Below are 24,027 nucleotides of genomic sequence, written 5' to 3'. Positions count from 1 at the left end.
CGATATAAGCCGTCCGTTCTGTTTGATATCTGTCACAACAAGTGACAACAAGTATCGCCTCTCGGATGCTATCGCAGGCGATGTGTTCTGCACATTTTGCTCAACTCATTGTAATACCCGTCACCTTAGCCGTGTTTGGCAGGCGTTGACACTCACAATGGCTGCCGGTGAAATAAAATCCCCTTGTGAGGTTTATGGGCTCTGCCCTTCTTTAAACGAGGTTCAGATGACAGTCGGGTTTTTTTTTTTTTTGATGGAGAACTGCTCAAACCAGTTTTGAAAGTGGTTTTCGATTTCACTGGCAAGTCGCAGAAGCTGTGAAGTGGCTGCTGTGTAAAAGGGGCCGATACTGAGAGCCTGCGGCAGGTGAGGTCAACAAGTAGCTCTGTTACCTGAGCCCGCACCGATCGGGTTCCCCCCCCAGAAAGAGCTTCTGTTATGATGAACGGCTCAGGATGTGGAACCAGTTCACTCGCAGTGACGGTTCATTTTAGGTGCTCTTTTTTGTCACGGCTCTGGCTGGTGAGCTCCGTCAATTAAGGCTGAGATTTCACAAAAAGTGTTTTTGGGGATCAGCACAAAACCAGATTTAATGTCTTTTCTCATCGTGAAATCTCTATCATGTTACGGTCATAGTTCATCTCACACAAGAGACGTGAATCAAAGACACAAATTTAAACCTCATCGGTTAAGTTTCCATCTAAATGTAGCCTGAATTATTTCCAGAAAATTGGCAAATGTAAATGCAGATTAATTGTCTGTTTCCATCCATTACTCTGATAGATCAAGATAAACTACAAATGCTCCAGTCATGTGGAAAATGTGATGGAGAACATTTTGTTTTATGTATTCAATATTCATATGAAAACGGTGAATGGTCTCCTCATCAGTCCACATGCTTCAGGTTTATTTTGCACTTTGTCACATTTAGTTTTTATTGATGCAAAAATGTTAATGTGACATTTTTACTTTTTGAAAAATGTATTTCCATTTTTGTTTTTGTCTGCACAAATTGAAAATGTGCATAAAACAGGTGAATGGAAACACACCTACATGTGGACCTAAAGGAAAAGTCACTGGATCTCCAAAGTAATTAAGATTCATCCCCTGAAAACTATGAATGACGGTACCAAGCAAACCTCATAGCAGCGCTTGAGGATCACCAAATCCAGTAGAATTCATCCTCTTGGGACCATGCATGTCTGTACAAAATCTGAATCCGTTCAATAGTTGTTCGGATATTTAGTCCGGATCAAAGAGGTGAATCAATCTACTAACACCTCCATCCTCAAAGATAAACAAAAATATTCTTAAAAGTATTGATTCAATAAGGCTTCTCCTTCTTTCCCTGCAGATCATATAAATTATCTAAAAATATATTGTATATCTTCATTTCACGCTTTTAGGTCTTGAACTCAAAGGGGCACTTTTTTTTCTTTTTTTTTCCTTCCCACTGCACAAACGCGGCATGTTAGCATAGCGTGACACGGTCCCCTACATAAGGGCAGACTGGTTGTTATTTTTACTGATGGCTGCCTAATGTGACACGCAGTGATGCCAGTTGAGTCAGTGTTTAGTTCCGGCTGATTACTCTCATAGTTCAGAGGGCTCAGTGGGGCAATGTGGAGGAGCCCTTTTAAATCGATCCGTCAAAGACTGGAAGCCCAGTGAAGAGTAAGAGACCCGAGACGACGTCCTGTATTTCTAACTGGATGTAGAGACGCCGTCTGAATGCTCCGTCTCTGCTGTTATTATCAGCTGCAGCCTCGGCCTCCTCTTGCCTCCGAGGTCGTGATGATGGCTTCTCTCGGTAAGCGGGTCAGTGGCGCCGTGCCCCCTGGCTCCTCTTTAGCTCAAGAATACTGCGCAAACAGCATCATGTGTAATACACCCTCAGAACCCTGGAGGCTGAAGGAAGGGGGTTGGCGGCTGCTCATGTTGTCTGAGAGCATGTATAGATATTTGGATGTATGAATAACATACGTCCTCCAAAAAAAACCAAACAGCTGCAGCTTCGTTTAGGGTGAAAAAGAAAAGGGATAAGTCACGCCATCTTTGTGGTTTTCAGTATTTCAGAGTCAGTTAGAGATTGATCTTTTCTAAATAAATAGTCTTCAGTTCTTTTTAGGAAAAGGAAGCAAATGTCCAGTAAACCACACACGCCTCTCGGCTGGCAGATGTGCACATGAGACTCATTGTTGGGTCCCCCTGTGGGACGGATAATGAACAAATCCCGTAGTTATTGCTGGATTTATTAATAACTTTTTTTTTTTTTTTTCTTTTTTTTTGGTCATAACACAGTTTCACACATCCCAATGACCCATTTCCACAGGATCAGATTTACGACCGCAGACCACAGCTGACAGGTAAAGCGTGATATTTTTAAACCACATGCTCCGCCGCGTGCTTTGATCCCACGTCGAGAGAGAGAGAGAGAGAGAGAGAGAGAGAGAGAGAGAGAGAGAGAGAGAGAGAGAGAGAGAGAGAGAGAGAGAGAGAGAGAGAGAGAGAGAGAGAGAGTGAGAGAGTGAGAGAGCTATCTGGACCCAGAGTTTGAAGCGTGTGTGCACAGATATACCGTAAATGTGCATTAATATGCGAGGATCATGCAACACGATGGCCCTGGGAGATCTGGTTTCACCATCGAGATGCAAACAGGAATGTGAAACTGAGGCTGTGGTTACAGCACTGGCAGCTGTCCTCGTTCTCCTCCACGAGAAACATATATTTTTGAATCTGAACACTGAACTGTCTTCTGGCGCGCTCCGTCTTTACTTGCGGTAATGCGTTTCCCCCACGTGCTGCTTTGACATTGCCCTAGTTTTCTGCCTCGGCGTTGTAGTGTGTCACGTAATGTGGCTCAGCGATGTCTTTTCAATGGCAGGCAGACTCTGTGTTCCTTCACTGGCCGCTGCAAATATGACTTTTCTTTTTTTCCTCCTCCTCCCTCTGACTCGGCCTCGCGTTCGTGATTAACCTCATCATCTGTTCGGTGATCTTTGTCAAACCTCGGCACTGTTTGAGTCTTTTGGGCCTGTCTGCATGACAGTGGATTACACTATGCAAGGTGAATGTGAGGGAACAGTGTGGATGTTTTTTTAAATAGGTCATTCTGCATTCTTTCTTTTCTCTGTTAACAGGAAGCACAGCCAACAGCAAATGTCTTCTCACGGCACACGTCGCTACTTTAAAGGCTGGTGTTACAGTATATTACCAAAAAACCAACAGTGTGTTCCTTCTCTCAATACTTATCTATCCTGTCTGTGGCACTCAGTCCCAGTCCCATCCCTTCCTCTGGAAGATGTCATTTTATTAGAAACAGGTTACAGATATTGCTCGTTCATTTCGTTGAACAGCTATGCATTTGAATTTTCAGCAAATTGTCGATAGAACAGGAATAAGTACTGTATTCGTTTGGGACTATTTTCTGTCGTGGATGAATACACTTTCTGTGCTCTAGTAAGTATTATGTGAAATTGAGTTAAAATAAATTGCAATGTCTTGGTTCATTAACATGAATTGAGGTCTAACGCACAAAGCAACACGCTGCATCAGGCTTCAACTACTCCCACCTTGTTTCCTCGATTCCCTTGATTCGTGGAATTTGTTCACCAGCCTCAATCTTTCATTTATGGGGTGAATGTTGATTTTTTTTTTAAATATAGGATCTAAACAGGGATGGGATCCGATAGCGACAAATGCAATTAAATTAAAATATTGTCTGGTTTTTTTTTTTCTTCAGATTTGCGACCAAAGAGCCCAACGGTTTGTTACTCTACAACGGCCGCTTCAATGAGAAACACGATTTCCTCGCCATGGAAATCATCAATGAGCAGATACAGCTCACCTTCTCTGCAGGTGAGACCGTTGTTTTGTTTATTTCATTCTGTGATTAACTGCGAACATTTAGTTTCATACTATTTTTTTGAGTGTATTGCAGTCATTCAGCTCTTTCATTGTTTACCAGGCGAGACCAAAACTACAGTTTCACCGTACATCCTCGGGGGAGTCAGCGACGGCCAGTGGCACGTGGTGGAGGTCCACTACTACAACAAGGTACGGTCAGAATGAAGGAGCAGACGAGGTGCTCCTCAAACGCCGTGGAACTGTAAATGGAAAACTGTAAACTGTAAATGGAAAAATGACACGTTGTGGTTTCCCTTGGGCTATGTGCCGATTACGCTGCTTTTAGGCTAGCTGTTTCCAACTGTTTCCAGTCTTTTATGCTAAGCTAAGCTAGCTGCAGGCTGAAGCTTCATATTTGCCGTACAGACATAAGAGCGGTGTCAGTCTTCTCCTCTAACTCTCTACACAAGACAGCCAGTGTATTTCCCAAAACCATTCCAGAGTGGTCATGGTAAGAACTCGCTCTGTTCTGATTAGGGTTTTTCATTTCCTCTGGTTAGATCAGTCTGCTGCTGCGTCCCTCATCAGGTGTGGCGAGTAAAATACCAGACATAGCATGAAGGCCAGTGAGTGGGAAGTCAAAGTTCTTCCAGACGTGGTCAGACTGGACTAAATATGCTTTGACTTAATACATTTCTCTGTAAGAACATCCCGACAACTCAATCTGTGGAGGAATGCATGGAGCTGTTGTTTTGTTCTTTACCACCCAGGACCAACACACACAGGATGTCACATTTTAGTCCATTGAGGAAGTCACTTTGCATCATAAAGATGTTGCCAGGCAACACCCCCGCTGCTCACATTTTCTATTCAGTGTCTATGATAAGACGGCCGTGTCAGATTTTAGCCAGAAGAAGTGATGAAGGGGGGGGGAATCTTGTCAACTTTTGGATGAGAACTAATTGTTTCTCTGCCAAGACGACATTATAGTCTCATTAATCACGTTGTTGCTTGACTGACCTGGTAGTTTTACATCTGTAGCCGTGCTGCATTGTTTGAAGAGGACATTTTACTGTTGGCGAGACGTCTGCACGTACAGTACGAGTGCAACATGTAGACGTTTGCGTCGGACTGTGTTTGATAAACACAGCTTCATATTTTGCGTGGGAAGAGGCGCTGGTTCTGCTCTGAGGCTGATTTGGTAGCATATTAAATCAATGTGTGAAGTTAACTTTCATTAATTGATGATCCAATAATCACAAACGCGTAGTAGCTGTATCATTTCTTAATACTACGCAACAAGAATTCATCACATATCCTGCATTAAATAATGAATTATTATTATTATTATCATTGTACCTGTATCATAAAATGTAACTAGTGGACTCATTACTTTGAATACATATCTCACTTTTAGTACTAAACATCCCAGAAGTGTCTGGGGCCCAACCCCCCCCCCCCCCCCCCCCCCCCCAGCCCTGGCTGAACTAATCCTCCCTGTCCTCCTCTAATGTCCCTCATCCTGTGAGTTGCTGAGGTAGAAACGTGGCTCCTCCCTCTGAAGGTATCCCACAGTGGAACCACTCTGACCCGTCCCTGTCCACGGGGGGTGGGGCAGGATGAGGTGGGGAGGGGGAAGGGGGGGGGGGGGGGCATTTTAGATTGAAATGTGGCTTTCAGGATGGTGGGGGACTGTGGAGAATGGCAATGACCGCTGCCTTTGTGTTTGGCTCTGCTTCCTTTGGGACCATGGGCAGTGAATGATGCGGCCCCGGGGAAGGTGCCCCTCTCTCGCTCTGTTCTCCAGCGAGGACAGAAAAGCGGAGCAGAAGAAGAGCGAAAGGAGGCTAAAGAAAAGCCGGGAGAAGTATTGACTCGGGGCTTTGAACGGGGACGCCGCGCTTCAGGGCCAACCCCTCCTGTTGCTATGGTTTTTCTAGTCAATCTTAGATCCCATATTTGTGTTGCTTGCTGCCATGCTCCTCCAACCCCAACCCCTGCCCCCCCCCCCCCCAGACTCTGTGACAGGGAACTCATATTCCCATAAGCCCCTGTAGCGCCGAGTGAGAGCAGTGTTTAATGTGGTCTTGAGCAAATATGTGCTCTCCAATCAGCGCTGACAGGACGAGGTTCCGCGCAGCAGAAAGACGTCCTGACAGACAGTCATTATGGGAGAGTCAACAGCCGTGACTGATGACAGCAGAGGTCGGTGAAAGGAGCGTCCAATCTGGAGCGCTGCCTGTTTCAGAGCTTTCACAGCGAAGGGAAAACCGTGGAAAAGAGCATGTCGGGTGATTTCACCTTTGGCAATTCACACCGCCGCATGTTTGCTTGTTTCATCATCAACAAATTTGTAACAAATTGGCGTCAAGGACTATCAACTGAAAAGTAAAAAGCCACATTCAGTTTCTGTTTCCGTCTACTTAACAGTTCAGTGTTGGGCTGAGAGTTAATGTTTCACAGTCAGGAAAATAATCAGACTTCCTGTGGGAACATTGCTTGACAACAGGGACCTGTTGTACTCGAAAACGTGTTAAATGTTTCGATATCTTTGCACAGCTCACTGCCAACAGAGCGTCTCTGAAAATTACTCTTATCTTCTTCTGCGACTCATTTCTATATTTCAACACATATTAGATGGATTGACATACATTTTAGAATCCTGGCATTCATGGTCCCCAGAGGATGATTTTGGTGATCCCCTCACTTCTCATCTCTCTTTTTGATTTGTCTAAAATGTCTTGACAACTATTTGATGGATTACCATGACATTTTGTACATTACATTACAGTGATTTAGCAGACGCTTTTATCCCTAAAGCGACTTACAATTCACATTTCTACACCGTAGGCTACAGCTACGGGAGCAATTTTGGGGTTAAGTGTCTTGCTCAAGGACACGTCGACATGCGCCTAGCGGAGCCTCTGATTGAAGGGCGGCCCTGCTCTCCACTCAGTACAGTCCGTACATACGTCACCTAATTATCATAACTTTGTTAATCCTTTTAAGTTTCCTACTTTGGTTTATGAGGCAAAAGGAATGGCCGTCAGCCTGAGCTCTACTTTGTGTTTAAGTGCTAATTGTCAAATGTTAGCATGCTAACGCGCTAAACTAAGACGGTGAACACAATAAACGTTATACCTGCAAAACGTCGGCATGTTAGCATGCTGACATTAGCATTTAGCTCAAAGCACCCCTGTACATCCAGGGGGCTGCTAGCTGCTGACTCTTTGTCTTGTTTACCAGTTTGTTTTGTGCTTTGATGGTGTTCCGTTACCGTGTTTCTCCTTTATATTACATGTTCTTTGTGGTCTTGTGGACGATAAAGTTGTATTTTATCCCTCTTTTCTACGTCACACATATTTCTGAGTAAATACAACCGCGGTGCAATGAACTGACATTTGTGTTTCAACAAGAATGATGAAGTCAGATGTTGGTTTAGGTAATATTATTGGTCTCGTCTCATTCACATCACTAACACTCATCCCACTGTGATCACAAGACACAAAGTGAGTGCAGGAATGTAACCGACTGAGTCATATTATTAGAGGCTCACAGAGATTTAATCTAATCTACTCAATGAGACAATCATGTGTGAGAAATTCAAATACAAAAGTTTCGTCGGTGAAAATGATATTTTTCCTTTAACGAAATCTACAGCATATCTTTAGCTGGTGTTGTTTTTAAATGAGCTTTTAAATTAAGGGATCAGACGAGCGATCAGTGAAAGTATAATTCCTGATGCTCCTGCAGACAGTGGCTTTGTGTAGAACTAAACTGCCAGGCCAAAAAAAAAAAAAAAAAACACTTGATGTGTTTTCAAGGCATTAGCAATGAGCCAACTCTTCATATCATCTCTGCACATGAGACGAGCTAATTCCTGCTAAATCCTGTCTGACCAGCTGACGGCTCGGCGGCCGTTCCTCTCCTGCAGGCGGCCTCAGTCGGCCGGCTGTGAGCGGGGAGCGCTCGCTGCTCGCGACACCAGCTTGAACCTACACCCAGGGTTAACGTGAGCTCTACGTGACCTCAGAGAAACTGGCCGTTTTGAAAAGAGGTCGCGACCTTTTATTGACAGGATCATCATTCTCTCCCCCCGCAGACCCCTCCTCCTTTTGTTGCTTCCCACATTGATTTCTCAGACAATGAAGACGATCCTTTGTCGACGGGGATGATGTCCTGCAGAGAGCGAGCTCATCTCCTCTGTGTGTGTGTGTGTGTGTGTGTGTGTGTGTGTGTGTGTGTGTGTGTGTGCTTGCCAGCCGCTGCCTTTTTGCTCTAGCTGTTATGATATCAATTATTCAAAATATTCAAGAACAGCAAGCTAAAGCTGAACGGGGATTGAACCGAGACCATTTACTTGGTTGTTGTTTCCCAGTTTCATAGCTGCAGTTTTTAATCAGGCTCATAAAGCTTAGCACTGCCTAAGATTCCCAAGCAGTTGTTGCACTGCTCCATGGATTAATCCTGTGTTAAATGCAGCAGAATAATGAGATATTTTCACAACAACCTATTTGTGAGTCCTATTTATAAACGCTTGGTTACTAAAATACTTCAGCGTCTTAAAAATAGCAGAGCAGAATTTGTTTTCCAGTTTTTTTGTTGATCTTTACGCTGACAGACCTGTGAATTCTCAAATGAATGTGATGCTATAGATATATAAATTAGTTTTTCCGTCCATCTAAATCAAGAGTTTGGGGCTGTGTGTAGTGATGACAACATCTTAACGTAAACCTGTGATATTATTCTGTGATGAATTCTCTCAAAAAGCTAGCTTGCTTCGTTAAATCCTCAGTTGGATCGGAAGAAAAAGCACAACCAACGTTAGAAAGTTGTCAAGTTTACACAAAGACTTCGTCAAGGCATTATGTATTCGTAATCCTCATTGTTTTGACCAAAGCCTCCCCAGAAATAGCAGGAAGGTGCTCCATAATTTATCTTGATATTCATGAGTTTGCCTCTCTCGCTCCGCAGCCGATCTTAAACCAGGCCGGCCTGCCGCAGGGCCCCTCGGACCAGAAGGTCGTTGTCGTGACGGTGGACAACTGTGACGCCTCCGTGGCCTTCCGGTTCGGTCACATGATCGGAAACTACACCTGCTCTGCTCAGGGCAGCCAATCGGGATCCAAAAAGTGAGTCCGCAGGAATTACATCAGTAATCCAGTAATTTAACTGATTACTGGTTTGCTCATTAGGAGAGAGAGTAAACTTGTTTTGAGGTGAAGTTCCACATCTCCAGGGTGTTAACTAAGCCTTGCTTTTTTTTTTCCTTCATTGGGATGTTTATCCTTTTTCTGTTTTTATGTCTCCAGGGTGAAAAAATAACACTACAAAAAACCCTCTGTGATTAATTTTTCATATGTGTTGATGATGTAAAGGCAGAGCAACAAAAAAAAACAAAACCCCTGGATGCGTAGATGTTCACGGGTTCTACGTTCTCAGATCACTGGACCTGACCGGCCCACTGCTCCTCGGAGGGATTCCCAAACTCCCGGAGGACTTTCCTGTTCGCAACCGGCAGTTCGTGGGCTGCATGAAGAACCTGCGTATTGACAACCAGCACATAGACATGGCCGGCTTCATCGCTAACAATGGCACTCTGCCAGGTACGCTTTGACCTTCGCTGTTTGGCACCAACAGATTATCCTTTTGCTTCGTCTCTTGAACCTGTGACTGTTTTATAAAGGAAGCAACAATGGCTATAATGAGCACCGCGGGGAAGTAGAGTCAGAGGGAAGTGATCATTGTGCCTGCTATGAATAGTTTATTACCTCTGACTCTCTGACTCTCTGATGAAATAATGAGGTTGGACCGATCAAACGGGTAAATAAACCTCTTATTTTTTTCCGCCCTGCCTAGGATGCTCCGCCAAGAGACACTTCTGCAACAACGACCCGTGTCTGAACGGAGGAACCTGCGTGAACCTGTGGGGCTCCTTCAGTTGCGACTGTCCGCTCGGATTCGGTGGACAAAACTGTGAAAGAGGCGAGTCTTTTAGACGCCGTTTTGACTCGAGTCTGTCCTCTTTGCCTTTGTGTGACGCAAGACTCTAAATTTGTCATCAAATGTGAAGCTGAAGCTGTCATCCATCAGGTCAAAGAAAGAAGAAAGGAAAAAGCAGAGCGGGAACAGTGACAGAGAGTCTTTTATGCAGGAATGAATGGCTGCATTTGCATTTCACAATAACAAGTGCAACGGTGTGCAGTTTGTCAAATCAGACACCGTTTTTGTGGGAACACCTGACTTCATTTCAGACATGCACCGCCATAAAAATCACTGTTGATTACACAACATTACTTTTAATGCCTGATTTATGACAGATTCAGAATCATTTGTGAGAATCGAGCCGTTTGAGTTTGAGTTTTCTCTCGTTCAGATGATGTTGAACCGTTGAAAGTCTAATTGCTTTTGGGCTACAAACAGTGCATTACTTATGTTTCTGTCCCGGTGTTCTCCAGTGTCTGTTTCTGTTCCACCTGATCCACTGCAGCTGTTATCCGTGCTGATTTATGGTTTCCAGGAATTTGAGACGAGACAGAGGAAGAAGAATGATCCCTTTAAACGACTACACGACACCCCTTGTTTTTAGCTCGAAGTAGAATGAGTAAAAACAAGATTTACGTCAGTGATCATCAGGGAAAGATGGGAACGATGGGAGAGCTGAAGAGGGACATAATGCAGTGGGATCACATGTTACCGAAGGACATTTGAGAACTTGAGTACATTATAATCCACAACAACTCGGAGCAATCGACAACACCGGAGGTGCCTTTTTAAAATGTGTGAGTGGGTATAGAGCTGACATGATCTTTGATGAAGGTAATGGATCCTACTTCTCAAGTGTAGAAGCTTTCCTGCTTTTCTTTTCTCTTACTTGATAGTTAATTCAACAATTTTGGGAGCTTTTAGACCGTTACAAAACAAGCAATTTGAATCCGTCACAAAATCGGTATTGAAAATAATCTCTAACATGGTGTGTGTGTGTGTGTGTGTGCGTGTGTGTGTGTGCGTGTGTGTGCGTGTGTGTGCGTGTGTGCGTGTGTGTGTGTGTGTTAAATGTACCGCCATTCTTCTGGCCACACTTATACAGGGGGTGTGGTTAAACTCCAGCATTAACTTTTACAGAACAATTAATCTGGCACCGTTTGTCGATTCATTTCTAACGTGAACCTTTTTGACTGAAATTGCACCGCGGTTTCTCTCTTTGCATTCCACTCCTCCCTCCCGCCGCCGCCGCCGCCGACAGCCACGGTGCATCAGGTGTATTCGCCATCACTAATCGATTATTTCGATCAGGTGCTTTTCTTCGCTTCGTACGCAGACAGCGTGATGAGAGGGACAGCGTGTTCGCGGAGTGTCCTTTCCTGTCACTTTCTTTTCACGTTTGAAAGAACCCGGAGAGCTTCTCAGAGTCGACGCACCAATGCACAAACGCCAGAACTTCCTTTCTGATTCACACAGCTACACCAATAACACTGCGTTTTAAATGATTTGATATTAAAAATGTAACTGCTTACACTAAAAGATTTAGAGTAGTCATTAGGGTTAAAGATCCCCTTTCGACACATCAAAAAAAAAAGTTCAATTCTCTCATTAAAAAGTCTTAAAATAACATCCGCTTCATCTGCCTCATTGAAAAATACAGAATCTATGAATATGGAAATATTTTCTGTTTCAACTGTTGCTAAGTTCTGGAAAGTCTCGGGGGTAGTTGTGATGAATTGTCATAAATACTGCTGATATTTCCACGGCTTAAACTCAGATTCCAGTTCTGCAGATGAATGTAAAAACAGCCTTCTAGTGTCAGACTCTGTGCAAACATCGTTCTGCACAGTGAAGCTCAAACATCACATTCAACCAACAAGAAGAAAAGACACATTTTCAACTGGAGGGGGACTTTAATCCTTTGGTGTTTGGCACAGATATTGTGCTTGTAAAGCCAACGATTTGAGCTTTCTGGGAACAGCTAATTTGATTTCAGACGTTCACAAGAAGCTGACAGATTGCAGAAGTCAGTAGTCTGGTAAACAGAGAGAGAGGGAACGTTTTTTTAATCTGTGATAACTTGGAAGTGATCAGAGAACATGCTGGACTTGCCGGTTGACAGTAATGACTCACTGCGAAACTCTCTCTCTCTCTCTCTCCTCATTTGTCTTCATCACTTCTTCCAATTTTCCCTACTCCCTCCGTATCTGTAGTTATGGCCAGCCCGCAGCGTTTCCTGGGTAACAGTCTGTTGCAGTGGAACAACATGGCGGCGGCGTCCTCCGTCCCCTGGCACGTAGAGCTCATGTTCCGCACGCGTCAGGCCGGCGCGACGCTGCTGCACATCTCCGCCGGCCAGCAGCACAACCTCACACTGCAGGTGAGAGCGTCATGTGGTTTCTCTTGTTCTCACTGCGCATTGGACGCACACTTAAAACACCTCCTTCTGGTCTCCTGAGTACGTTATTTCTGTCCGCAGACAGTTTTACATTCACCCGAAGTGTTGCGGTGTCATTTTATCCTCCAAGGAGAAACTTTAATTGGAAGAAAAGTCTCATTTTGAAGAATTTCTGGTTTTATTTCCTCTTAATGGTCACTTAATCGGATCAGCAAAGAGCAATAACTTCAATTCTTCAACGCAGCGTAAATAAATGATATTTCATGGGTTTGAGGTCTAGTGTGAGCGTGAAGGCAGTCTCCACCTAAAGATCAAACATTTTAGGATTTGAGGCTCCACCTGTTGGCCATCTAAGTTGCAGCACGTCACTGAATACCAGAGGACGTTGAGACAAAAAGTCCAAATGATCAGCCTGTCACTGTAGCGTCTGTGTTGAGCTTTTCTAGATTCAAGGTTTGAACTTTGACAGCCTCTCTGTTTCTGTTCGTCATGTGATGCGTTGCTGATTCTTGGTGTTCTTTTCTTTAGTCCTCTGTCATTATTAAACATTGGTTCAATCTCCCTCCTGCTGTTTCCCGGCTCTCTCTCCCTGCCTTCGTAGCTGCGCGGGGGGAGCGTGTTGATGGGGCTGCACAGAGGGGAGGACTCAACTCTCTCCCGCGTGGAGGAGGTGCTGGTGAACGATGGAGACTGGCATCACTTGCAGCTGGATATCAGCAGTCTGGGGGGAGTATCGAGTCACCACAAAGCGGTGTTGTCTTTAGATCAGGGGCTCTACCTGGTGAGTTGATGTTGTAAATCACCATGAATTGAATGACTGTAGTTTGGCAGCCGTAAAGTCTGTCACGCACCTTTTTTTCAGGCAAGCATGGAGGTGGACGGGAAGCTTCGAGACTCCAAGCTAAAGACCGTGAGCGTCGGTGGTTTGGCGAGGCCTGATGGGAAGATTCAGCATGGCTTCCGTGGCTGCATACAGGTCCGTCCCCTCTGCGGAAACCACTTGCATCAGCATTTTTGTGCACATGTCTGAATGCAGATGTCAAAAGTCATCTGTAAAGCAATGGTGTAGTGTTTTGCAGATCAAAAGGAATTTAGATTTTGTTACCCAAAACAGCAAACCTCTGTGCCTCCAGAACATTTCACTTACTTTGATCAGCCCAAGTGTTTCTCGCAAGCGCATAACCGCCTTGTGTTGCCGTGGATACGTCCATTTGTTTGTTTTGTTTATTTGCCTGCAGGGTCTACGTGTGGGCGGGGCTCTGAGTCTGTCTCATGCCAGGAAGGTGAACGTGGAGCCGGGCTGCAGCGTGCCCGACCCGTGCAGCTCCAGCCCCTGTCCCGTCAGCAGCTACTGCAGCGACGACTGGGACAGCTACTCCTGCACCTGCCTCGCCGGTCAGTCTGCTCACTGTTCACAAACCTAAAAAACCCACGAGAGGAACATTTCGCAGCGCCGGACGGTTACTTAAAAATCAACCTACATGACATTATGTTTGGAATCGCTCATTAAAATGCATATTAATCCATCAAACGTATGATAAACCAACACCAAGGAGAGTGTTACCCCGTGTTACATAATCCTTTCTTCTTATCGCTTCTGAACACAGTTCACCATGCAGCTTATTTTTCTTTTCACCTTTGTCTCACAGGCTACTATGGCACCAACTGCACCGATGTGTGCTCGTTAAACCCCTGTGAGCACGAGTCAGCGTGCTCCAGGAAGACCAGCTCCCCTCGGGGCTACACCTGTGACTGTCCCAGCAACTACTTCGGCCATTACTGCGAGAAAAAGTAAATGTCTTCCACGTTTATGTAAAACTGTGTGTGTGTGTGTGTGTGTGTGTGTGTGTGTGTGTGTGTGTGTGTGTGTGTGTGCGTGTCGATCGTGGCTCTTCCTGTGTCGTGTCGTTTTGTTACTCAGCAGGTAAGTTGATTATGTATTACGTCTACAGGACGGATTTGCCGTGTCCCCGAGGCTGGTGGGGTCACAAGACCTGCGGTCCCTGTAACTGTCAGACAGACAAGGGCTTCGACTCCGACTGCAACAAGACGAGCGGAGAGTGCCGGTGCAAGGTGAGCGTGTGGCGAACCGCAGCTTTGATTCAATACAACTTTATTTATCCACAAAGGCAATTTCATTCTTGGCAAGTAAAAACCAGTAAAAAACAGACAGGAAGCAGACAGACTTCACAGGCTGTTTAATAATATGTTGGGCTGTAAAAACAATTATGAAATGAAAGTCATGCAAATGAACATGAAATGTACGAATAAGGAAATAGTTTTACAGCTTTAGATCTGTGTAAAAAATCCATTCAAAGAGCTAATAAGTGTGGGTCCTGCACAATAATTGTCAAACGTGTTCTGTGTTTCCAGGACACAATAAATTAGATCTCAACAAATGTTAGAATTGAATTCTCTCCATTAAGGTAACATTAGATTAATCCCTTCTTCAGCATTATCGTTTTCTTCCTTTTTTTAATTTCTTTGTATTAAAATGAATCCACTAATATAAGATGTAGTTGGCACAGCGATGGCACACATGCTGACTTATATATATATATATATATATATATATATATATATATATTTTTAAATTGTTAATCAGCAACTTCCTCTCTCCAATCCCGTTTTCCAGGACAACCACTACCGTCCTGAAGGCAGTGACACCTGCCTGCTGTGCGACTGCTACCCAGTCGGCTCTTTTTCCAGAGCGTGTGACCGAGAGAGCGGCCAGTGTCAGTGTAAACCCGGCGTCATCGGACGCCAGTGTGACCGCTGCGATAACCCCTTCGCTGAGGTTTCTCCCAACGGCTGTGAAGGTCAGAATAAATCAGATTACAGTTACAAGTTACTGTAATGCTTCATTTATAGTCCCTGCTTCGTTATAGCTACACGTATATATTAAATCATTTTCCATTTTTAATCCTCATCATCGCTCTTCCTTCCTGCTCCGCCTCACTCAGTAATCTATGACAGCTGCCCTCAGGCCATCGAGGCTGGGATCTGGTGGCCCAGGACTAAGTTTGGTCTCCCTGCAGCGGTTCACTGTCCCAAGGGAACTCTCGGTATGATGGCTTTTTTTTTTTAGGCAGCTCATCAAATTACCATATAATAATGGCAATATATTAAACTTGCCTCAAGCCCTCTCTCAGCTGCAGTCTATTCCTCGGCTGTCATGCGATAACTTTCTCCCCCTCTCTTTTCAGGCACAGCGATCCGCCACTGTGATGAGCACAAGGGCTGGCTGCCTCCCAATCTCTTCAACTGCACCTCCGTCACCTTCAGCAAGCTGAAAGCCCTGGTGTGTAGCTTCTCCCTCTGTCGGTTTAAAAAAAATCAGCTGTGCAATTATTCCCACAATAGCCATCCTCATTTGTAAGGATGTGGAGGCGGAAGATGATTTAAACAAGACTTTAACAGTCATCTGTCTGGTTAAAAATACATTTTACTAATGAAGCTTCAATACGTCGCTGAATGGTTATCCTTTTTCCTTTTCCTTCCTCCAGTCTGAAAAGTTTTCCCGTAACACATCGCTCCTGGACTCTGGACATGTTCAGCAGACGGCGGCCATGTTGGCCAACGCCACCCTGCACACGGAGAAGTACTACGGCAGCGATGTGAAGGTGGCGTACCGCCTCACGCAGAGCCTGCTGCAGCACGAGAGCAACCAGCAGGGCTTCAACCTCACGGCTACCCAGGACGTCCACTTCACTGAGGTGAGCAACCACACAGTGCACATCTCCCCTGTGAGCTTCAGAACACAGAACTAAATAAGAACAATAGATTGTTGTCGTTTTGAACTAAATTGGTTTCTTAACGAGCAAAGCCAGACTTCGCAGCCTTTCGTGCCGTGTCCGCGTTGAATACGTCGCACTTCATTTCACTCTCCACTGATCTCTCGCCGTTTCCTGACAGAACCTGGTCCGCGTGGGCAGCGCCATCCTGTCTCCAGACACGCGGACGCACTGGGAGCTGATCCAGCACTCGGAGGGCGGCACGGCGGCGCTGCTGCGCCACTACGAGGAATACGCAAACACGCTGGCGCAGAACATGAGGAAGACCTACCTCAGCCCCTTCACCATCGTCACGCCACACATAGGTGAGCGGTTTCACCCTGGGTGTGACGTGCAGGTGACACTTGAAGGATATAGAGCTTCTCTTATTGTGATCCATACTCAAACATGTGCAGTATGAGCATATCCTGTTTTTAAAGTTTGTAAAATCTCATATTTTTTTTAACTCATTATATGAGATTTGAGGGTTTTTGGTTAAAGGAGGCGACCGGTTTCAGCAGCAGAGCTCTCTGCATGTGTGTGTTGTTTTTTTTCTCCACAGTCATCTCTGTGGATCGTCTGAAAAAGATGAACTTTGCTGGTGCCAAACTCCCGCGGTACCAGTCCCTGAGGGGTCCTCGTCCTGCAGACCTGGAGACGGCCGTCACGCTGCCCGATTCTGTCTTCCAACCACCGGTGGACACCAAGGGCCACAGACACCTGGATGTCTTCCCAGAGTCCTCCCCGAAGAACCGCTCGGCCAACAGGAAGAGACGCCACCCCGATGACGGCCAGCCGGACGCCATCGCCAGCGTGATCATCTTCCACAGCCTGGCCTCGCTGTTACCAGAGAGCTACGACCCGGACAAGAGAAGTCTGCGGTAAGAACGGTTAACAAAGCACTGGGACTTGAAAATCAGGCTGAAAGCTTTTTACTTGATGACCTGAATTCCCCTTAGAATCCTCCACAATGTCCAGATGAAGAGACTTATTATTATTATTACAAACACATCACCGAGCCACACTGCTGCGTTGGGTGACACGTTCCTTTGTTAACACCAACATGGGCGCTTAGCTGATCAAATATGTATTACTCCACTGCTGGAAATAGTCCCCAACACTTAATACACTTCTAACATCATTCTTTGTCTCCAGGGTGCCAAAACGTCCGGTCATCAACACTCCGGTGGTCAGTATCACCGTCCACGACAACGACGAGCTGCTGCAGCACACGCTGGACAAACCCATCACTGTGCAGTTCCGCCTGGTCACCACTGAGGAGCGCTCTAAACCCATCTGTGTTTTCTGGAACCACAACATACTGTGAGTAGAACAACGCGCTCAGGATTCACGATGAAGCATTAATAAGTTGTTGTGTTCTCACATTGTCCTCCGGTCTTTTGCGGGGTTTCGTGTCAGGGCCGGGAACGGCGGCTGGTCAGCGAAGGGCTGCGAGGTGGTTTTCAGAAACAGCACCCACATCAGCTGTCAGTGCTATCACATGACCAGCTTTGCTGTCCTCATGGACATCTCCAGGAGAGAGGTGAGCGACGCCGAAACGTCTAGCTGCACTAAAACCACAATCGGCATGATTCTGTTCTCTGACTCAAACGTTGCTCTTCCAATCGGGACGTTTTGCATCAGAACGGAGAGATTCTGCCCATCAAAATCCTGACGTGGAGCACAGTGGGAGTGACGATGGGCTTCCTCTTCCTCACCACGATCTTCCTCCTCTGTCTGAGAGCCATGCAGTGCAACAAGACGAGCATAATCAACAACGGAGGCGTTGCTCTCTTCCTCTCCGAGCTCATCTTCATCCTGGGCATCAACCAGGCGGACAACCCGGTAATCAATCCTGTTTTTCCCATCTAATTGAATTCATTTATAACGTTTCCTTTCATCTCGTCATGTTTTCATCGCCCTCTCTCCGTTCCTGTCCGTGCAGTTCGTGTGCACAGTCATCGCCATCCTGTTGCACTTCTTCTACCTCTGCACTTTCTCCTGGCTCTTCCTGGAGGGTCTGCACGTCTACCGCATGATCAGCGAAGTGCGAGACATCAACTACGGACCCATGAGATTCTACTACCTGATTGGCTGGGGAGTGCCGGCCTTCATCACAGGTCTGATACCCTCATAGTAGGGCTTCATTTTCTGACGACATGGTTTGTTGTTGCGGGACGTATGCGTCCACTGTTCTGACGTAGTACTTTAGATGAACAACGTCCTTGGGACAGAAGAATGTTTCCACACCCGCAAACATACTGACGATACTGTAAATGTGCCTCAGCAGCTGTTGCCTGATGCCACCGTCTGTCTTTCTGGGTTTGTCTGCAGGTCTGGCGGTGGGACTGGACCCTGAAGGCTACGGGAACCCTGACTTCTGTTGGCTGTCTATGTACGACACTCTCATCTGGAGCTTTGCCGGACCCATCGCCATGGTGGTGTCGGTAAGTCCCTGCAGATCCCTGAGATCCAGACTGTTGTTTAAAAAGGGGACGTTTGTAAACACGCTCCAACGTGCTGACTCATGATGAGCTCACCAGAGCGAGGTGTTATTGAAGTCAACGCGTGCTTTCACTGTTCACTCAAGCGGTTCGACATTGCGTCCACAGATGAACGTCTTCCTGTACATCCTGTCGTCCAGAGCCTCCTGCAGACAGAGACACCACAGCATCGAGAAGAAAGAGCCTCGTGTGTGAGTGGCCCAACAGTTTCATCAGATGTTAACACTGCTGTTGACGAGCGCAAAGAACGTCTAGTGGAGGGAAATTCCCAACTTTTCAATCAAACCAGTAAAACTGGACCAACAACAATTTAAAGAATGTTAATAATGACATCATATCAAACCGTGTCTTTGATCTGTCCCTGTTGGGCTGACCGGACGTCGTTACAAAGAAGCTAACATTGACGAACAAGAGGGAAATGATTAGTCAATTAATCGATTAAAAATAATCAGCAACTATTTTCATAATCAAGTAATTGTTTCAGTCATTTTTCAACTAAAAATAGGGAATAAATGCTGCATATTGTTATGTTCCAGCTTCTCTTTGTAGACTAAATACATTTGGGTTTTGGACTTTGACTCGGATCAGAACAGAACGAATACTTGCGGCGTTTTTTTCATAGACCAAACAATTGATCCATTATGAAAATAATTGTCCCACAATGCATTGCACAACAGACTGTTTTCAGTTGTAGATGACAGTGTCATTTGCGGTTGCCATGTTTATGTTTTTACGTTCCGGCACAGCTCCTCACCAGACAATGCGCTGCTCTGTTTCTCAGTCTCAAGTCAATGAACGTGTAGAAATCGTCCCGACAGAACAGAACCTCACTACCTTCTCATGTGATTCTGCAGCTCGGGCCTAAAGACCGCAGGTGGCGTTCTCCTCCTGGTTTCAGTCACATGTTTTCTCGCACTCCTCTCCGTCAACAGCGACATGATCATCTTCCACTACCTGTTTGCCGGGTTCAACTGTGTTCAGGTGAGTCATCCGTATCCCTCCTGAAGCTCTTTGAACGGTTTGATTTCTGTATTTTTTTTGTCCTTACCCTCTTCTGTCCCCCAACTGCAGGGTCCATTTGTTTTCTTCTTCCGCATTGTCTTCAACAAGGAAGCGAGGAATGCCATGAAATACTGCTGCAGCCGCAAGCGCCCGGATCATATGATCAAATCCAAGGCCTCTGTGAGTCCCTCGTCACAAACTCTGAGAAACTGCTCAGTCAGATGCTCTCTAAAATGTAGAGCGCGGCTTTAGTTCGTTGCGTCTGTCGGTTAAGATTTTTTACATTATAATTCTGCATCTGTTCCCAAAAACATGAAATTATAGCAGTGTGTTGAGATGTTATTTCCACCTTAAATGACAAGGCTGGCAATATTCTATTCTATGTTATTCATATTGACAACAAACCATCAATGAATTGGTTCTGCCTGTAAGATCTTGTTGCTCTGTGCCAAAGAGCTCCATTGTTGTCTAAAAAAAAACCTATAAAACGCTCGCCTTTCTTTTGTTCCTCTAATTTCAGGGCTACAAATGCAACACAAGCTACATGGACGGCAGGTTGTACCACCTTCCCTTCGGAGACTCCAGCGTGTCCCTGAACGGCACCATGCAGAGCGGCAAGAGCCAGCAGAGCTACGTGCCGTTTGTCCTCAGGTGATTAAATGTGATGGAAAATGCTGTATTGTTTTTTTTTCCGACAGTGACAGGAGCGACCGTAAACTGACTTCTTGTGTCTTTTCAGGGACGATGGGTTGAGCAACAGTCAGGCGCACATCGCTCTGAACGACCACGCGTCCCTCTTCCATGAAACTAAGGAGCACCCGGATGGTATGACTCTCATTCAGTGTCTCTTAAGTATTTGAACTGCGATGATCAGTGCGACCACATAAACCTCTCCCCTCTGTCTGCGTGCAGATCACGACAGCGACTCGGACAGCGACCTGTCTCTGGAGGACGACCAGAGCGGCTCCTACGCCTCCACGCACTCCTCCGACAGCGATGACGAGGAGGGTCCACTCCCCCCAGAGGAATGCTGGGAAAACATGGCGTCTAATGTGGCCAAGAGACCACAACCCAACGGTACAGATCTCTTTTTTTCGTAATCCAAATAAAGGTCAAAAGGGCAGCCAGAATGACACGCATCCTCGTTCAATTCGTGAAGCGAAGAGTTATTCTTAGTTATTTTGGTGAATATTCTTTGTTTCCGTTTTTCAGACAACAGTTTGAGTAGCATGTTATGGCCGGGAGATTACGCGGCAGCAGTGAGCGACGGAGAGCTCACCTGCACAGACAGGACGAAGCCGGACCCGCCGGCCCATCCAGAGCCGAGCCTCGGCTGTGACATGCGGACATTATCGGGCGACCAGACGCAGGACGCCACGACAGTGCTGCTGCCCTGTTTGCCAAACTTCTATACCCACCCTCACAAAGGTAACGACCAGCCCAACACTAAGAGACATTACGTCATTTCATTAACATGTGGTCTAGTCACGTCTCTTTGCGTTTCAAGATATGGACAAAATTCATAAAAAAATGTAATAAAGAATTATTGTAAAGTATGTCATCATAGTATGGAATGTCATGACAAATCATAAAAAGTCAGACTACAGCATGTCATGAAAAGTAATAAAAAGACACAGTATAGTGTGTCAGAGTAGTATAGAATGTCACATGAGTCATCAAAAAACTAATGGTAAGTCATAGTATATTATATATTTATAAAAATCATTGTCTAGTATGTCCTTAAAAGGTCATCCAATGTTATGTCACAAAAAGTCATAGTATAGAATGTCATAAAATGTGACAAAATGTTTTCCTATAGTATATGTAATACAAAATGTTTTCCTTTAGTATATGTAATACAAAATGTTTTTCCTATAGTATATGTAATACGAAATGTTTTCCTATAGTATATGCAATACAAAATGTTTTTTTCTATAGTATATGTAATACGAAATGTTTTTCCTATAGTATATGTAATACGAAATGTCACAGTATAATATGTCATAAAAAGTCTCTTTTTTCCCTCCGTCATCACATCTTGATCTTTCGATCCTTCGCAGGAATCCTAAAGAAGAAGCAGCTTTCTCCCATCGTAGAGAGGAACGGCCTCCACCGCATCCACAATGAACTTTGTGAAAACGCCTCCGGCACGACGTCGCCGCAGGGATCCTCCTCGAGTGACGGTCGAGTCAGCGCAGCTAAAACCAGGCGGCCGGATCAGCTGAACGGAGTCGCCGTGAGCATCAAGGCCGGGACGGTGGATGGTGACTCGTCAGGATCCGAGTGAGTATTAACAAAAGATAACATCTGTATAGCCAGAGATACTAATAGTTAAAAAAATAAGAAGAAACGTGTTTTTTTTTACCTGTAATTGTCTCCATCGTGTGTCTTGAGAAGTCATTTTGTGTTTCGGTCTACTGTCTGAGTCAAACCACAATGTGTGCCGTCGTCAGTGATTGTTGTTTTCATTGCTTTGTAGTCCGTCTCATTCCCACCTAATGATCTTAAACAGTGACTCCAAATGTAGCTCGGAGTGCTAAAGCAACAGGAACGGCTATTTTAAGAACCAAACATGTGGGATCGATTACTACAACCGGTCCATTCATTTTATACTCGGGCCACAACGAGGACATGCAGCGTCAGCGTTTTTTTTATCATAGCTTCAATGCTATTTCAAATTCTAAATGTTCCCGCTTAGTGTTTTAAAAGAAGAACTAATTAGCACTAAACTAGGCTGCTGGACTTTCTCTCACTTGCAAAATGAAGACTCACTATGAAATTAAAGCTCAGCTACTGTTTGATCAACTGCAGATGGGTGGTGAGTATGAAGCAGGGACAGACTAGCTGAAGACACAGGACTGTACGCATGTGTATATTATATATAATATATATATATGTATCAAAGGCACTTTAAAATGCTTCATTCTTGAAATACAGCAGGTCTTTTAGTCAAAACAGAACTTGTAGGTAACTAATTAACCTTCTTTGCCTCCTTCTCTCTTTCCAAAAATCATAGATTTTTATACTTTAATTTTATCCCATGAAGCTCTGATCCTCATTCAAAACGATCAGGATCACCGTCTTCCGATTGGTGCATCGTTTTAACATCCGTCACTCCTCTCTCACAGCCTCACAGTGTGTCTAAGTGTTCCATTGCCTCACATGTTTGTTTCCTTTGTCTTTTTGTGTTCTTTCTCATGTTGTGCCGCATTCATCTCCAACACATCCTCCTCTCCATCCGTCATGAATCCACCCACTTCCTTCTCCATGTCGTCGTTGTCCACCTCCATGCATACCCCACCCCCCTCCCCCCCGATCCCCCGGCAGACACTGCAACACCTCCATGTGACCGCGCTGATGAAGGGGTGTGTCTTTGCAGGTCATAGAGCCTCCTTCTTCAACAATGATTGCAAACCGGGAGCAAAGGACTTCTCCTTAAAAAAAAGTGGAAAAAGAAATAATTCCCCCTCGTCATCATGATCCTCTGAAGGACTGTGTGTGTGTGTGTGTGTGTGTGTGTGTGTGTGTGTGTGTGTGTGTGTGTGTGTGTGTGTGTGTGTGTGTGTGTGTGCGTGTGTGCGTGTTAATGTGTGCCAAACCTCAGGAGTCACTGCACTGGCCCAGGCTCACGCACACCGACAGAACGAGTCTCACTCTCCCTTTAAAGAAATCATTTTGTTTACATACTTGAAGCAATGCACTTTTTTTTTTTTTTTTTAATTTACTGCCCAAATTTGTTGGCGGTTGATTCTCTTATTTTATTTTTTGGAATTTGTTTTATTTGTCCCAGGACACATATGTTGTTTTTGACTGTGGAACACTATAGAGGTCATGTTTTTTTTTTTTGGGGGGGGGGGGGGGGGGGATCATTTAGTTTTAGACTTGCAAACATTCAGGGAAATCCCTTTTTTCATGCATTAACTACTTCGTGGCGTCTTCCTGGTTTTGCCTGCTTTTGTTACCGTTCCAGCTGTTTGGTGTTTGTGCCAGTCTGACTGTGTCTGAGGAGTTCAGACTCCAGGTTACTGAGTTACTTTACAACGCCTCCAACGTCCCACGAGGCACCGAGCGGCCCGGTGCGGACTCTTCGTGGACTTCTGAACTTGACACGGAGGAAGACAGACTCGCTGCCTGCTGGCGGATGCTCCGTAATAAGCTCCTCCTCATGGATGAAAGAGGTTTCAACAGCTGCACAGACTGACGGCCTTCTCAGCCTCCAAGGGGGGGGGGGGGGGGGGGGGGGCAAAGCTGCATGCGCAGACCTAAAAATGAATCAAAGGACTTTTGATGAATTTTAGTTTGTTTTTTTTTGTAAGTCACTGCGAGCGCATTTTTTATGGACGTTAAAAGCGCTCTCGTTTTTTTCGTGGAGCGATAAATTCATTCTTTCGAGTCCAGTGACTAAACAGCTGTATTTTATAGATTAGCTATGGAGCTTCTGTGATTTGTAAAATAATGCGAAATTGTGCTGTAATACTATTTGAGCTGTAATCCATTTCTACTGTACAGAGTGGCCTGT

At 45.2% G+C, this 24,027-nt stretch overlaps 1 protein-coding gene across 4 annotated transcripts in view; it reads left to right on the top strand.

Annotated features, from left to right (window-relative positions):
• The window catches only part of celsr2 (cadherin, EGF LAG seven-pass G-type receptor 2), a 53,416-nt gene extending 29,693 nt beyond the window's left edge, over positions 1-23,723 (top strand). The window contains exons 4-34 of one of the 4 annotated variants that reach the window (XM_068711985.1): positions 3,743-3,858; positions 3,968-4,056; positions 8,821-8,978; positions 9,289-9,452; positions 9,706-9,831; positions 12,045-12,211; positions 12,831-13,010; positions 13,092-13,205; positions 13,468-13,624; positions 13,879-14,020; positions 14,182-14,302; positions 14,865-15,048; positions 15,193-15,294; positions 15,436-15,530; positions 15,736-15,945; positions 16,145-16,328; positions 16,565-16,883; positions 17,158-17,325; positions 17,422-17,545; positions 17,647-17,847; positions 17,948-18,122; positions 18,337-18,449; positions 18,615-18,697; positions 19,361-19,487; positions 19,578-19,688; positions 20,029-20,159; positions 20,248-20,333; positions 20,421-20,585; positions 20,721-20,936; positions 21,569-21,791; positions 23,479-23,723. In XM_068711985.1, coding sequence (XP_068568086.1) covers positions 3,743-3,858; positions 3,968-4,056; positions 8,821-8,978; positions 9,289-9,452; positions 9,706-9,831; positions 12,045-12,211; positions 12,831-13,010; positions 13,092-13,205; positions 13,468-13,624; positions 13,879-14,020; positions 14,182-14,302; positions 14,865-15,048; positions 15,193-15,294; positions 15,436-15,530; positions 15,736-15,945; positions 16,145-16,328; positions 16,565-16,883; positions 17,158-17,325; positions 17,422-17,545; positions 17,647-17,847; positions 17,948-18,122; positions 18,337-18,449; positions 18,615-18,697; positions 19,361-19,487; positions 19,578-19,688; positions 20,029-20,159; positions 20,248-20,333; positions 20,421-20,585; positions 20,721-20,936; positions 21,569-21,791; positions 23,479-23,503 — 4,576 coding nt within the window. In that variant the 3' untranslated portion in view covers positions 23,504-23,723. The other 3 variants (XM_068711987.1, XM_068711986.1, XM_068711984.1) reach the window with 3 other exon arrangements.
• Positions 23,724-24,027: the final 304 nt, after the last annotated feature.

Source organism: Cebidichthys violaceus, unplaced genomic scaffold (assembly GCF_023349555.1).
Source record: "Cebidichthys violaceus isolate CVI_PGR_0920_01 unplaced genomic scaffold, fCebVio1.0.p SCAF_17, whole genome shotgun sequence".
Taxonomy (NCBI): Eukaryota; Metazoa; Chordata; class Actinopteri; order Perciformes; family Stichaeidae; genus Cebidichthys; species Cebidichthys violaceus.
This window is presented reverse-complemented; position numbering and strand designations above follow the sequence as displayed.